The sequence below is a fragment of the Parastagonospora nodorum genome (assembly GCF_000146915.1).
Source record: "Parastagonospora nodorum SN15 chromosome Unknown scaffold_11, whole genome shotgun sequence".
NCBI classification, from domain to species: domain Eukaryota; kingdom Fungi; phylum Ascomycota; class Dothideomycetes; order Pleosporales; family Phaeosphaeriaceae; genus Parastagonospora; species Parastagonospora nodorum.
In genome coordinates, this window is record NW_001884559.1 from 149,697 (window position 1) to 162,403 (window position 12,707).

General features: G+C 54.9%; 8 protein-coding genes across 8 annotated transcripts; 6 read left to right on the top strand and 2 right to left on the bottom strand.

Moving 5' to 3' along the window:
- Positions 1–122: 122 nt before the first annotated feature.
- On the top strand, positions 123–1,346 carry SNOG_07341 (hypothetical protein; the record flags this gene model as incomplete). The annotated part of the gene is made up of 1 exon (XM_001797627.1): positions 123–1,346. One exon carries the CDS (start codon positions 123–125, stop codon positions 1,344–1,346), a length of 1,224 nt encoding a protein of 407 aa, XP_001797679.1.
- A 629-nt stretch (positions 1,347–1,975) lies between these two features.
- SNOG_07342 (hypothetical protein) lies at positions 1,976–4,390 on the top strand (the record flags this gene model as incomplete). The annotated part of the gene is made up of 4 exons (XM_001797628.1): positions 1,976–2,263; positions 2,338–2,564; positions 2,614–4,111; positions 4,145–4,390. The coding sequence occupies 4 exons, from the start codon at positions 1,976–1,978 to the stop codon at positions 4,388–4,390; spliced, it is 2,259 nt and encodes a 752-aa protein (XP_001797680.1).
- Positions 4,391–6,280: 1,890 nt separating this feature from the next.
- Positions 6,281–6,487, bottom strand: SNOG_07343 (hypothetical protein; the record flags this gene model as incomplete). The annotated part of the gene is made up of 2 exons (XM_001797629.1): positions 6,281–6,353; positions 6,393–6,487. The coding sequence occupies 2 exons, from the start codon at positions 6,485–6,487 to the stop codon at positions 6,281–6,283; spliced, it is 168 nt and encodes a 55-aa protein (XP_001797681.1).
- Positions 6,488–6,792: 305 nt separating this feature from the next.
- SNOG_07344 (hypothetical protein) lies at positions 6,793–7,063 on the top strand (the record flags this gene model as incomplete). The annotated part of the gene is made up of 2 exons (XM_001797630.1): positions 6,793–6,821; positions 6,934–7,063. 2 exons carry the CDS (start codon positions 6,793–6,795, stop codon positions 7,061–7,063), a joined length of 159 nt encoding a protein of 52 aa, XP_001797682.1.
- Positions 7,064–9,089: 2,026 nt separating this feature from the next.
- On the bottom strand, positions 9,090–9,631 carry SNOG_07345 (hypothetical protein; the record flags this gene model as incomplete). The annotated part of the gene is made up of 2 exons (XM_001797631.1): positions 9,090–9,182; positions 9,335–9,631. The coding sequence occupies 2 exons, from the start codon at positions 9,629–9,631 to the stop codon at positions 9,090–9,092; spliced, it is 390 nt and encodes a 129-aa protein (XP_001797683.1).
- Positions 9,632–9,859: 228 nt separating this feature from the next.
- SNOG_07346 (hypothetical protein) lies at positions 9,860–10,426 on the top strand (the record flags this gene model as incomplete). The annotated part of the gene is made up of 2 exons (XM_001797632.1): positions 9,860–9,940; positions 10,061–10,426. The coding sequence occupies 2 exons, from the start codon at positions 9,860–9,862 to the stop codon at positions 10,424–10,426; spliced, it is 447 nt and encodes a 148-aa protein (XP_001797684.1).
- Positions 10,427–10,579: 153 nt separating this feature from the next.
- SNOG_07347 (hypothetical protein) lies at positions 10,580–11,066 on the top strand (the record flags this gene model as incomplete). Its single annotated transcript, XM_001797633.1, has 2 exons — positions 10,580–10,652; positions 10,810–11,066. The coding sequence occupies 2 exons, from the start codon at positions 10,580–10,582 to the stop codon at positions 11,064–11,066; spliced, it is 330 nt and encodes a 109-aa protein (XP_001797685.1).
- A 487-nt stretch (positions 11,067–11,553) lies between these two features.
- SNOG_07348 (hypothetical protein) lies at positions 11,554–11,978 on the top strand (the record flags this gene model as incomplete). Its single annotated transcript, XM_001797634.1, has 2 exons — positions 11,554–11,708; positions 11,855–11,978. The coding sequence occupies 2 exons, from the start codon at positions 11,554–11,556 to the stop codon at positions 11,976–11,978; spliced, it is 279 nt and encodes a 92-aa protein (XP_001797686.1).
- Positions 11,979–12,707: the final 729 nt, after the last annotated feature.

A 12,707-nucleotide genomic window follows, 5' to 3' on the forward strand; every position in this document is an offset into this window, starting at 1 on the left:
GTTGGAGGATAGGCGTGAGAGCAGAGCGGCGGCGTTACACACACAGTGGCACTACTGGACACCCCAAGGCTTGTCCGTTCGAGACGCAAAGAGCTACTGGTCTCACGGGTCGCGTGGCCCAGATGGGACTCAAGCCAGGTCCCAATGGCGACAGATGGTATGTCTGTATGCCTCTGTATCACGGCACAGGCGGCACAACTGCACTCGTCTGCATGCTCAGCGGCTTGACCGTCTGCATCGGTACCAAGTTCTCCACTTCACGATTCTGGACCGATGTCCGCGACTCAAATTCGACTGCCATTGTGTACGTTGGCGAGACGGCCCGCTACCTCGTCAACAGTCCGCCCAGCGAGCTCGACCGCAAACACAAAGTCAGAGCCATGTTCGGCAACGGTCTTCGCCCAGACGTCTGGCAGCGTTTCGTTGACCGTTTTGGCATCGAGATTGTCGGCGAGTTCTTCAACAGTACCGAGGGTGTCATGATTCTCTGGAATGGCTCCCGGGGTCCCTTCACAGCCACCGCAGTCGGCCACCAAGGCCTCATCGACCGCTGGCGCACACACAACCTCTACGTGCCTGTGGAATGCGACCTCGTAACCGGCGACCTCATCCGCGACCCCAAAACCGGTTTCTGCAAACGCAAAGCCTATGAAGAAGGCAGCGAGATCCTCGTGCAAATGCCCCACGAATCCGCCTTTGTCGGCTACTACAACAACCCCGAAGCCACGCAGAAGCGCTTCGAACGCAACGTCTTCAAGAAGGGTGACCTCTGGTACCGCACCGGTGACGCCCTGCGCCGCGACCGCGACGGCCGCTGGTTCTTCATGGACCGCCTCGGCGACACCTTCCGCTGGAAATCAGAAAACGTCTCCACCGCTGAAGTGTCAGAGGCCCTCGGCTCCTTCCCAGGCATCCTTGAGACCAACGTCTACGGCGTCGAAGTCCCCGGACACGACGGGCGCGCTGGCTGCGCAGCAATCTACATCGCGCCTGAGCACCGCGACAAATTCGACTTCCAGGCGCTGCTCGCGCATGCGCGCGCCAAGTTGCCGAAATACGCGGTACCAGTGTTCTTGCGCATTCAGCAGAAGCAGACGACGATGCATAACAATAAACAGAACAAGGTCCCGCTGAGGAATGATGGCATTGATCTAAGGAAGATTGTGGAGCGCGCGGATAAGGAGGCGGCGGAGGCGGAGGGCGAGGAGAAGGGCGAGGTTGTGTATGATACCATGTATTGGCATCCCTCAGCGCTGGGGATCAAGGGCGAGAGGGATGACGGGTATGTGGTGTTCAAGATGGAGGATTGGGATCGGTTGAAGGGGGCGGGTGGGGCGAAGTTGTAGATAATTGTCGGTGTAGGGTTTGGTATAGATTTTTCTTCTTGTAGGGCTAGGTCTTACTAGTAATGGTGATGGTTCTCGTGGTTTGATGCATTGCTAAACGAGATGCGGGATCTGTATTGACTGGTCATAGTCTTCTCCAGTGCTGCTGCTGCTGCTGCTTCTTGCAGACATGCATACGTATCCTCTAACGACAGTTTTCTCCTTCAAACTCCTATCAAGAGATTACCTTGGTCTGTTCTAGATTGTAGTCACTGCCGTTGTACTCTTCCTCGGTCGTTTATCTGTCTGTCTGTCTGTCTGTCTGTCTGTGGTCACCGTGTCGAATACCTTCAGCGCTGGACTTCGGCTCTGTACATCCAGATGACTACGCTTGTTGATACATGATGGCCCTGTCCATGCATTAAAGCATTGAGAACAACTCGTGACAGGTCTGCCTGCATAGTACTCGAAGGAATTATGCAACGCAATTGTTGATTTCTGCTCTTTCACCTGTACCTCACCACGGCTGGCTGCTGGAGCGCTCGGGCCTTGGCGCGCTTCCGCCCACAAAAGATTTCCTACTCTCTTACCCAAAATGTTCTCTCACCTTTCTACCTCACCTAGCGACGCGCACTCACGACGTCGCAAGCATGACCTCAAGTGATAGCGATGCCGGAACGCCCGCGCAACTGACTCCCACCTTCATCGATGCCGATGCGGTTACAACAAGCTCACTGCAGGCCTTGCAGTCGGCGGATCAGCGCAAGGTCATGGACCTTGTCGACAAGCTCCGTCGCGAAGGACTCAGTGGCATTGTCGAGCTTCCGCAGTTGGTAGTGTGCGGCGATCAGTCTTCTGGCAAGAGCTCAGTGCTCGAGGCGATTACTGAGATTCCATTTCCTCGCAAAGAAAACCTGTGTACCCGCTTCGCTACTGAGGTGAGCTTTAGCATTTTAGTCGCAAGACTGCAGAGCAAGCTTACAAGTTTTAGATCATTCTACGACGCTCACAGGCTTCGACCAGTACCATCACCATCACGCCAGACAAGACCCGGCCACTTCTGGAGCAGTCAAAACTGAATTCATTCAGCAAGTCTATCAATGACTTCAGCCAACTACCCGACGTCATCGATGAGGCTACGCAAGCCATGGGTCTAGGTATCGTGGGAGGTATCAACTCAAGAGCATTCTCGCGCGATGTCTTGTCCATCGAGATCACTGGCCCGAGCCGTCCACAGCTGTGAGTCATTGCTCATGCTTGCCCTGGTATCTCTGCTGATTCGGCATAGCACTGTGGTCGATCTACCTGGTCTCATTCACGCAACGAACAAAGCTCAGACCGAGACTGACAAGGAGCTCATCTTGAACCTGGTCAAGCAGTATATGACTAACTCCCGTACGATCATCCTTGCGGTAGTCAGTGCGAAGAACGATTACGCCAACCAGATCATTCTAGATCACTGTCGCAAGATTGACGAAAAGGGTCGCCGCACGCTGGGCATCATCACCAAGCCAGACTTCCTTCGTGAAGGTAGCGACAACGAGAAAAGCTGGATCGATCTCGCGCAGAACAAAGACATCTACCTTGAGCGTGGATGGCACATGCTCAAGAACCGTGGCGACAATCAGATGACGTTCTCCTTTGAGGAGCGCAACGGTGATGAGACGCTGTTCTTTAACAAGGGCAGGTACGCCGACATGCCTCGCGAAGTTGTTGGGATCACTTCGCTACGAGAACGCCTAAGCAAGCTGCTTCTAAACCATCTCATCAAAGAGCTTCCTTCGCTGAAGTACGAGATGGAAAGCAAGCTCCGGAATACGATCAAGAGCATTGACAAGCTAGGCGATAAGAGGAACACGTTGCAGGAGCAGCGCATGGTACTGATGAAGACCAGTATGCGTGTCAACGATGTGCTGAAGTCAGCTACCAAAGGCTGCTACGATTCTCCGTTCTTCGGCTCAATTAACATGGAAGCAGCAGTTGACCATTCTCAGAACATCAGCCGGTTCAGATCCGTTGTGCAGTATCTCAACCTGGGGTTTGCCAAGGATATGCGTCTTCGTGGTCATAAGTACGGCTTTGGTGCCGGTCCTGGCGATAGAGAGAAAGACATGGAAGAGGACGAGAGGGCTCGAGAAGAGCTTGATCAGCTCGAAGGAGAGGATGCAGATGTACTGTTCATGCCGGAACCAAAGCAGCTCACTCGGAGTGAGGCCATTGAGTGGGTCAAGAAGACACTAGAGCGTTCCCGTGGCTATGAGCTTCCAGGAACGTTCCAGCCTATGTTGATCTCGCACCTCTTCTGGGAGCAATCACAGCCCTGGGAGATCATCGCCGCCAGGCATATCAACAAGGTTGCACGCGCCTGCAAAAACTTCGTATACATGGTCATTGAGCACATTGCGCCGCCCGAGTTCAAGAGCAAGATTACCTCTCTGAGCGTAGACGCTGCCCTCGCCTCAAGCCTCGTCGAAGCCAAGGACGAGCTGCGCAAGATTCTCAAGGACAAGGCGCGCCATCCTAGTACTTACAACCACTACTTCACAGACATGATCCAGAAGACACGTCAGCGCAAGTACCAAAAGATCACCAAAGATGCTGCAATCGCCGCACAGCATCCTGCTACCCGTGAAGCCTATCCTACTTATCCACCGTTTTTCGGTGTCATCCCCGCGAAGTTTGAGGCGAACATGAGTGCCGCCGTCGAGATGGACATGGACGTCTTCTCCAGCCAAGAAGCTCTGGACACCGCGCGAGCTTACTACAAGGCAACCGCCGCCGCCCTTGTGCATCATGGCACCCACTAACCAATATGACAGGATGAACTCAAGTACTTCGTCAACGCCGTGGCCAAGACCGTCATCGAGCGCCATCTCGTCCACCCACTTCCAGATACGATCTTCTCGCCCCTGACCGTGACCGACATGACCGAGGAAGAGATCGATTTCGTGGCCGCAGAGCCTCTGGAGGTATCGCAGCAGCGTGCTTTCTTGGAGTCGAAGAAGGACATGCTGAGCAAGGGTCTGGAGACGTTCAGGGAGGCGATGGGTGGTATCAGACAGTAGATTGGATGCATGAACTGCAGGACGGAGGTTTCGGAAGATGGAGGGTCGAAATTCCGCCAGGAGATGTGAGAGTCTGCTTGGATGAATGTTGCAGAAGACAAAAAGTTGGATGGTCTTGGGAATGAACGTGGACATTGGCTGTCGTCGTTGACGCTTCATTGCACCACTGTACTCAAGCTATTTGAGTCGCTTTTCTAGCTTCGCAAAGTAGCAGGATGTACATCTTCCCATCTGGCGCTGAATAAAAGCTTTCAGATCCTACACACCTTGCCAAAAACTCACTTCCCGTAACATGATTGTCTGAGCGAGCATATGTTTGATGTCCACCAACACATATGTGATGGGAGTTGACCAGCTTCCACATAACTCGGCGTTCTTGCCCGTCAAACAGCCATTCCATCGAACTCTTTCATGACTGTCTGCTAACACCCACTGCAGCATAGGCAGATATCAAGGCGCTTGCTCGAATCATGTACATACAGAGAAAGCAGTTATCTTCGCACTTTCCTAATAAGCACAGTCGTTTAATAAACTTCCGTGCCGAAACGATTCTCAGGACCCCGGGAACAGTCCCCTACGCTTCAATGAGCTAAGGAAATCACCATGATTTGAGCGATGGTAAGTCCTTAAAGATTTTTTGGGACGGAGGAAATCAGCATATTCTACTCAAAGTAGACTTTAGAGATGGGCGGGGTTGCTGGATTGTATGATCAAGGCGAGGTTGAGAGCATGGTGCGGGTGGGATGGTGGCCGGCGTTCTGGAAACGACGCGGACGCATGTTCCATTGTCTTCGCATGGCGCAAAAAAGTCCTTTGGCTTCGTAAGGCCACTCGATTAAGCCTCATGATACGAGAAGCAGATAGGATCGAGTGATGAGAGCATTAGGCGTCACGATGCCGTATTGGAATGAGCGTCTTCATGGACTCAAGGAATGCCAAACTGATAGTTGGGTCTGATCAATAGCATTCTGGCGTAGACGCCCTCCCACCGGCAGTCACCGTAAGCTTGGATTAGGCATGGAGCTTCCACACGTATGTAGCTGCGAGTCGAATTTTAAACCGACAGTCCGGATGTCTGAACATTACCTTCTAGGTATACTCGATTGGCAAGTTCCATGAGAGGGCGATGATAATCAGACAATGCAGTTCACCAACAGATATGCGCAGTGCGACATCTTCTTGATCCTTCAATCCTACGCCGCGACGCGACCCTCATCCCCGTGCAATGTCAATGTACACACGAACAGGCTCTCCGCCTCGAGCACAAAACCAGCAGGAAACTTAGTTCACACCAACACCGCATCTAGCACAAGAGCCCATATCCTCTGATACCTCATACTCTGGAAATACAATGACACGGCGACACGCGAATCCAACCCCATCGCCTCACACCCTCGTATAAAACATGGGTATAAACACAAATACTAACCCAAGCGCCACACCCTCTTCTATTCCCGTCCGTGCCGCTGTCTCGCCCTGGTACCACACCCCCGATACCTTACTAGGCAGCTCGCTCAACACGCCCCCGTATTGCGCACACACAGTTCATTTGTAAGACGCAGACTTGCCTCTTGCGAGAGTAAAACCCATACGTGTATGTGCACGGGATGAGCGTGTTGCCTATTTTCGGCGCTTGGGGGGAAGGGTGGGATCACGAGGTGGTGAACGCGCGCGCTTGGGAGTGTGTAAGGCTCGAGTGTGAGACTTTCTTTCCTCAAATTGCATGGGAGGGGAGAGGAGGGAGCGGGTGAGATACCTGATTTGATGTGTTGATGCTCAGATGTTGTGGTTGTGATGGGTAAGACTAAGCTGAGTGGTACGGGAGTGGAGTGTGATGGTTGAGGCAAACAAACAACGACGTGACTTGCATGGTCTTCTACAATGAAGTAGTCAGATGGGTCGGTAGACTAAGCGGACTTGAATCTTGCGCGTGGGCGGACAAGTCAGCGTCTGGAAGAACGGGCTACATGCGGTCTTGGCGTGTCAGCAATGCGCTGCTTACGGCAGGACTGGGACCTCGGTGTTGTAGACCAGACCAGACCAGACCATATGTGATGGACCGGCTGAGGCAGGATTGTAATGTCTGAGAAGAGACATGATGGTAGTGACTTGCCCGTGCGATGTATGTAAAAATAGCCGCACTCACAACGGACATCCGCGCGGCCTCTCGCGCACCTGCTGATTGTCAAACAAGGTGTGAATTTATGACTGTACGAGTCCCAATCTACAGGTCAAGATAGCAAACGCGGGCCAAACGCTGCAGCGACCGGATTTGGTTTGGGCGGCATGAAGACTTTGAAGCTAAAGCAGGGCAAACGGGCGACGAAACAGATCTGGCTAAGATTGCTTATATCAGACGATTACCCACAGTGTTGCCAAGGGCAATCGAAGTGCATGCTGACATGGTTTTCGGGATCTTACACGTGGGACCGTAAGCCACAGTCACCCACCGCCGCTTTGGGGGCCTGTCCTGTTGGCGAAAACCGGTTGCCGGGTATGCGTGACCTACTGACTGCAATTCACCGCGTGTTAACTCCGTGTAGGAAAGACATGCCGGTGGCTAGATATGGCGGTTATGAAGTTGCATTCCCCGGCTTGAATCTCGGAGACATCGTGAAAGATTCTCGCGTGAGTGATGGTTCTGGAAGCGAGCTGAGCGGACGAGCGGCCTAGACTTTGCTGGCGACTTTGAAACTAGAACTTTTGTAGCGTTTGAACTTGACCCCGGACATGTACAGAAGACCATATGACTAGCCAGACTCCTGTCGCACCGCACACCAGTATAGTAAGACATGGACAAAAAGAATAAATATTCTAATTATCACAACAAATCATGGCTTACCTCGTCACTGCGCTGGGACAAGAATTATACGCGACCGATGACGGCAGGTATTGTGGGCCACGAGCCGTGATGATGGGTCTGGAGGGCTGCCTAGCATGATTTTGGAAAAGCAAAGTGACCGTACTCAACATCACCTCCCGCAGGAGGGCATCATGTCGCACCGGGGCCCCCATCGTCTAATAGCGACTTCGGGCCTGTGAGCGTAAAGCGGGTTTGCATGGAGATCGAGAGCGGTCTACGACAGTCCGAGACGAAGGCCACTTGATTCAATCAATAACGAGACTGAAGGATTCGTTCGGCTTGTCAGCTACCGAGTATCAAACAACGATCGAGATGCGGCCCATGGTCAGTATAATGACCCCACTTTGTGAAGCGCGTGAGCGTCAACAGGGAATAGGTCCGAGGAGGAGTGTGATGTACAAACTCTCAAGTAGGCTATTGGCGGACTTTGCAAGACGCGGAGTATGGGCGCGTTTCGGGTCGCCAAGAAAGGATTTCATGGTCAATGATGTACAGGAGTCGCTGCGGCAACTGCATAACGAAGGATGATGTCGCGAACCTGTGCATATCACTGCTGACAAGTTCGAGCGGCTGCAGGTCTTTCCAACAGTGGCCCGTTTTCGGATTTTGAGTAACGAAGCGCGCGCACAATTCGTTGTGCTCACTGGACGTGGTATATCGTTATTCCTCATTTAGTCAGGATCCTTTGCCAAGTTAAGTAGGGGCTCTGTGTGTGAGGGATGGAGGGGTCGTGTCTGCAGTAGATATGCTCCCAGGAAGGCGTACCCTGCGTGCATCTTTGCCTTGAGGCGCGCACGATCCAGACGGGATGGCTTTACCGGCGTAAAGGCTAGCGGGCACAACAGCTGGGGAGTACTGATTCGGGCAATGAACGACAGCGCCCGGTGAAGATCCTCGGGATCCTCAACGATGCTGGCGTCCGCCACGGCGTCTTGTGTTTGATCGTGGCAAGTACTTCTCTCTCGGGCCTTGCTGGCTCAAGATGATGTTTGATGCATCGCACTGCTTTCTGTCGGCCACATGCCTCCGAGAAAAGAAACCTTAGTGACTAGACTGGTGTACTAGGGAGACAGGTGCTGGAAGCACGCGGCTGAACATCATCTTTTCCGATCTGGCCCATCGGTGAAGGAGGAGGCTCCAATGACATTAATGTGTATAAGCGAATGTGAGCAAATCACATTTCGGCCGGTCGGAGTCGAAGCAAGCGGTTAGGGGCAGGTGGAGGTGTGGTAGCTTGCACACGAAACGCTTGGACGCAGCTGAGGTGCAAGGTTTAGCGAAACGGCGTCTGATTGGAGGGATAGTCACTGCATTACGCAGGAGAGGATGTTGGCCAAACGATGACACAAATGTGGTCGAAGCAAACGCATAGGGATCATTTCAAGACTTACTCGCGTGCTGCAGTAGGCTGGCAGGCAAAAGTTCCTTGCGGGGCAAAATTCGGAACATGCACCCCTGATTGTGACTTGCCATCATTTCGGTTTCATCAGTCCTACGAAACGTCCAAGCACGAGCCCGTGGTCCTCGAGTCGTTCGGCTTGTTGCCGTGCAAATGCGCGTGGATAAGATTGTCGGTAACGATGAGTTTATTAGAATGCGCGAATAGTGCAGATCGACCGGGCTCGGCGAGGAGGCTCGCGCGTTATGGATGCAGTCACCCGTTGACGCCAGCGGCAGATAATCTCCATGGACCATGGATCTGACGCGAATGCGAAAGCTCTTTTTTGACCATGTTGAAGTGGCCCGTGGCCCAGCAGAGTGGTTGGGCGTCCTCGCTTGCACGCTGTGAAATCATGGAACGCTAACAAGGGACAGGGGTGCGGTTGCGGTTTAACTTTACTCCGCCTGTGGAGCCCACTCGGCCGCTCCGGCGTTGGCGTGGCGCTCCCAGATCTGGTGCCAATCGTGCGATTCTAGCGCAAAACCCGCCTGTGATAGTGAGTGAGTAGGGCTAGTCCTACAGCTGCTGAGGGGGACAGAAGGTTTGGGTCACATGAGGAGAGACGTCACTGACACTTTCGTAGGCATTTGCCCAGAACACCGCCGTGCGACGGGCAAATAGAGTGCTCTCATCTAAGTACTTCGGCTCCGCGAGGCTGCTGAGCTGCGGCAGCCAATGACAGGATGACGACATCTGTGGTACGGTCGGAGACGGGCGTGGAGCCCTGGAGGGCGCTAGTGCAGAGGCGTGCTCCGATGGAGAGGTCGTCGAATAGAGCGACAGGGGTGACCGTGGCAGAAAGGTTCCAGCTGGCTGCACCGTCCCCCAAGCAGCCGTGGTGTTTCGACCCCGTCTGCACTTCGGTCTGAATTTGTCTTAACAGAGTTGGGATGGAGAACTCAATTGCATAGGTAGTGGTGGTAGGGCTCCGGGTCATGTTGGCGACGCAAGCGCGCGCGCAGAGACGGAGAGATCGAGCGCGACCGGTCAACATCACAACACAGCAAGACTTTCTAGTGCGGCCGCTTACTTTTCTGTTCTATTGGACAGACGCACCTGGGATTACACGAAAACATGGCGACACGAAATGAAGGGGAACGGTCCATGTCTCACGATGCTGGCTGCGGTTCCTTTTGGTAGTCCATGTTCCTCAACAGGTGTCATCATGTATGATATCGACGCAATGCGACAGCCCGACAGATTGTCAAGGCGGTCCGACCTTGCAACGCCTTCCGTTCACTGGACCGTGGGTGCCGAGACGGGGGGAGCACCAGCAAGCCAGCAAGCCAAAAAGCCTCTCCACACGGCCATCTCGCTTGCGGCTGGAGATCTCCCCTCGACCCTGCACGGGCTCTATCCAGCATAGCGTCGACGAGAGCAGCTCCAGGAGTCAAACCAAGTGGCCAGAGCAGAAGCCCCCTCGATCGACGGCGGAAGAACTGGTACTGCCCAGGTCCTGGTCGCAGCACTCTCCCGCCAGCCAGCTAACCAGGCCGCTGGGAAGCCGTCGACGACACCACCACATGCACGAAGCCAGCCAGCCGAAGCTTCGATGCGCCCGCTGTGGGCAGCCAGCGCCAACTGGCTTCACGACCTGACCGCACAGCATCTGTCACTCGCGACGCCAGCGGGCGCGCGTTGGAACTTGGTGCAATGTGATATGGGACGTGCCTATCGTTTGGCTGCGACTCTCGCTCCATTGATGCGAAGCATGGACCTGAGCAGGCCCTGAGCCGTACATGGCATCATCAGACGCGCGCAAACGCGAACCTGGGCGCGCTCGGATGTGATTCAGCTGCGCTTCCACGTGGGAATCCCCCAGCTGGGTAAAATGTACGACGGTATCTAGTGCGCCGGAACTGGCGTCAGAGAAATGAGGTCGAGCATGGGCCTACCCACCTCCGCTCAGCTGCTGCACATGTGTGCTTTGCATGCACACGTGCCGCAGGCAATATACCGTAGCATGTCGTCTAATTATAGACGTCACCGAAGCTGCTCACAGACGACAGTGCACAGAGGCCAATGATTACACACACGGAGCCAATAAGCACTTCCCCGGCTGATGACCAACAGCGTGTGCAACGCGGGCATCATGGCAATATACCGTATGTGCAGCACTGTACAGGGAGCGGGCGCCACGTCGATCAGCGGAAACGCCTCGACCCTCTTTGTTCTCTGCCGTCGCTGCAGACGAGGTGCTTAAGCGCAGTGTCGTCAATCGCAAATCATGTGCTACTCGCACTCCTGCTCCCACATGGTTAGCGCATCCAGCTCAGCTAGGTAAACTGCTGTGCGGCAGACGCACGGCCGCTGGAGAGGTCGCCGAGGCAGTCCACAGGGATGGGCAGGATCCCAGCTCCAGATGTCGCTGAGGTCTGCTACGGCCATGATGCACAGTGATGGGACGCATCTGTGACGGCCAGGCGCGCAGTCCTGCTCCCGCACGCTTCAAATCGATCTCGCACGTCTGCAGCCGCGATCAGCGCTGCTAGCAACGGGGATACGCCTCTGGGAAACGGCGAGCTTGAACAAACAAGGCAAAGCTGTCTTTCAAGTCGCGTCTTTGTCTCTGCCACGGCGCTTCTTTGGGCCAGACCAACCCACGTCGTCCGTGCGCTGCAGGCTTCCAGGCGTGTTGGCGCCAGTCCCGACGCACACTAGAGTGCCTCCAGGCTCCTCACCCTTGGAACTTGGGAAAACAAAAGCATTTTCTGCTGTCCGTCTCTTGTCGTGCCGCAAACCTGGGTCAGGAGAGCCGCATGCCACCGCCCCGTCAATCTCACTCGGGCTCCCTTGACAGCTCATGGCAGATGGCACGCGTCAAAGAGACCCCGGCGAGCGACCTTCACGCCCAACGTCATGGCTCATGGCGGCGTGACTGATGATGGAGAGGGCCCTTTCACTCCGGCCCGGCGCAAGCGACACCCTCCACTCTGCTGGTCCAAGCCGTCCCGCACGCCAGCAGAGTCCGAGAGACGGCCAGCGGGCAGGGTCTGGCTGCGCTACGTGCCCAGGTGCTTTCACCCCCGGCAGCGCATTGTTGTCTGCGGCCCCATGCTCGCCTGGCTCTCTCTAACCTGAACCTAAACGGTGTGGTTCATTATTCATTCGTCGCAGTGCGCCTGCCGTGCCTCGTCTGCGTTGCCTACTTGTGAGGTAGTGCGTCTGCGAATAGCGTTCCCGCCCGCTCCTCACCTGAGGCGTGCTCTCGTGCCATACCTACTTCATCTCTCATCCCGATCCAGATCCTCCCAAAGCTCGGACAAACCCTATCGCCTGGTTGAGCCCTGGGGATATGTGAAGCCCCAGCGCACCAGTCAGCCACGCGAAGACACTATCCTAGCATCCGTAGCCCGCCATACATATACGTAGAGGCCACCACTCTCCACTCGCTCGCGGTAACAAAGCCTTTGGCCCACCCAGGTTCCAGCCTTTTCCGCCATCACCCCTCTAGGGCGCCCAGGTACTGAGCTTAACAAGGAGGGATCGCCGCTCCGCACGCCTCAAACTCCACCACCAAGCACCTCACAAGGCTCGTCTTCCCCGCCAACCATCACCGGATCGCATCGTCAACGTGCAACACCAGATCTTGCAACGCCTCTGCTGTGGACGGTAACAAGAACGACCTTCATCTGTCCCCTTGTCCCAGTTCGGTAGCCGACGCCGCACCCAGCACTGTGGATCGACCATCGACAGGCTGAAGACTAACCAATCCCGACCACGTCTCTGTCATCGTCGGACGACAACACCAGTGCACCCACAGTGGACTCGACCAGAAACCATCTCTCTCACAGCCCTGTGCGACCCACCAGTGCCACTATATCTGCGCAACCAGGAAACCGGGCTCTACCGAACACTTTGTGCCCGAGGTCACCACCGTGCCACAAGTATCTGCTTTTGCTACTCTGTACGCCCTCCTTGTTCGATCTGCGGCAGTGAGCACCACTAATGTTGCCCAGTGTCTGAGACTTTTCTAGAAGACTTTAGGACAGGCCTGCATCTATCGGTAGTGG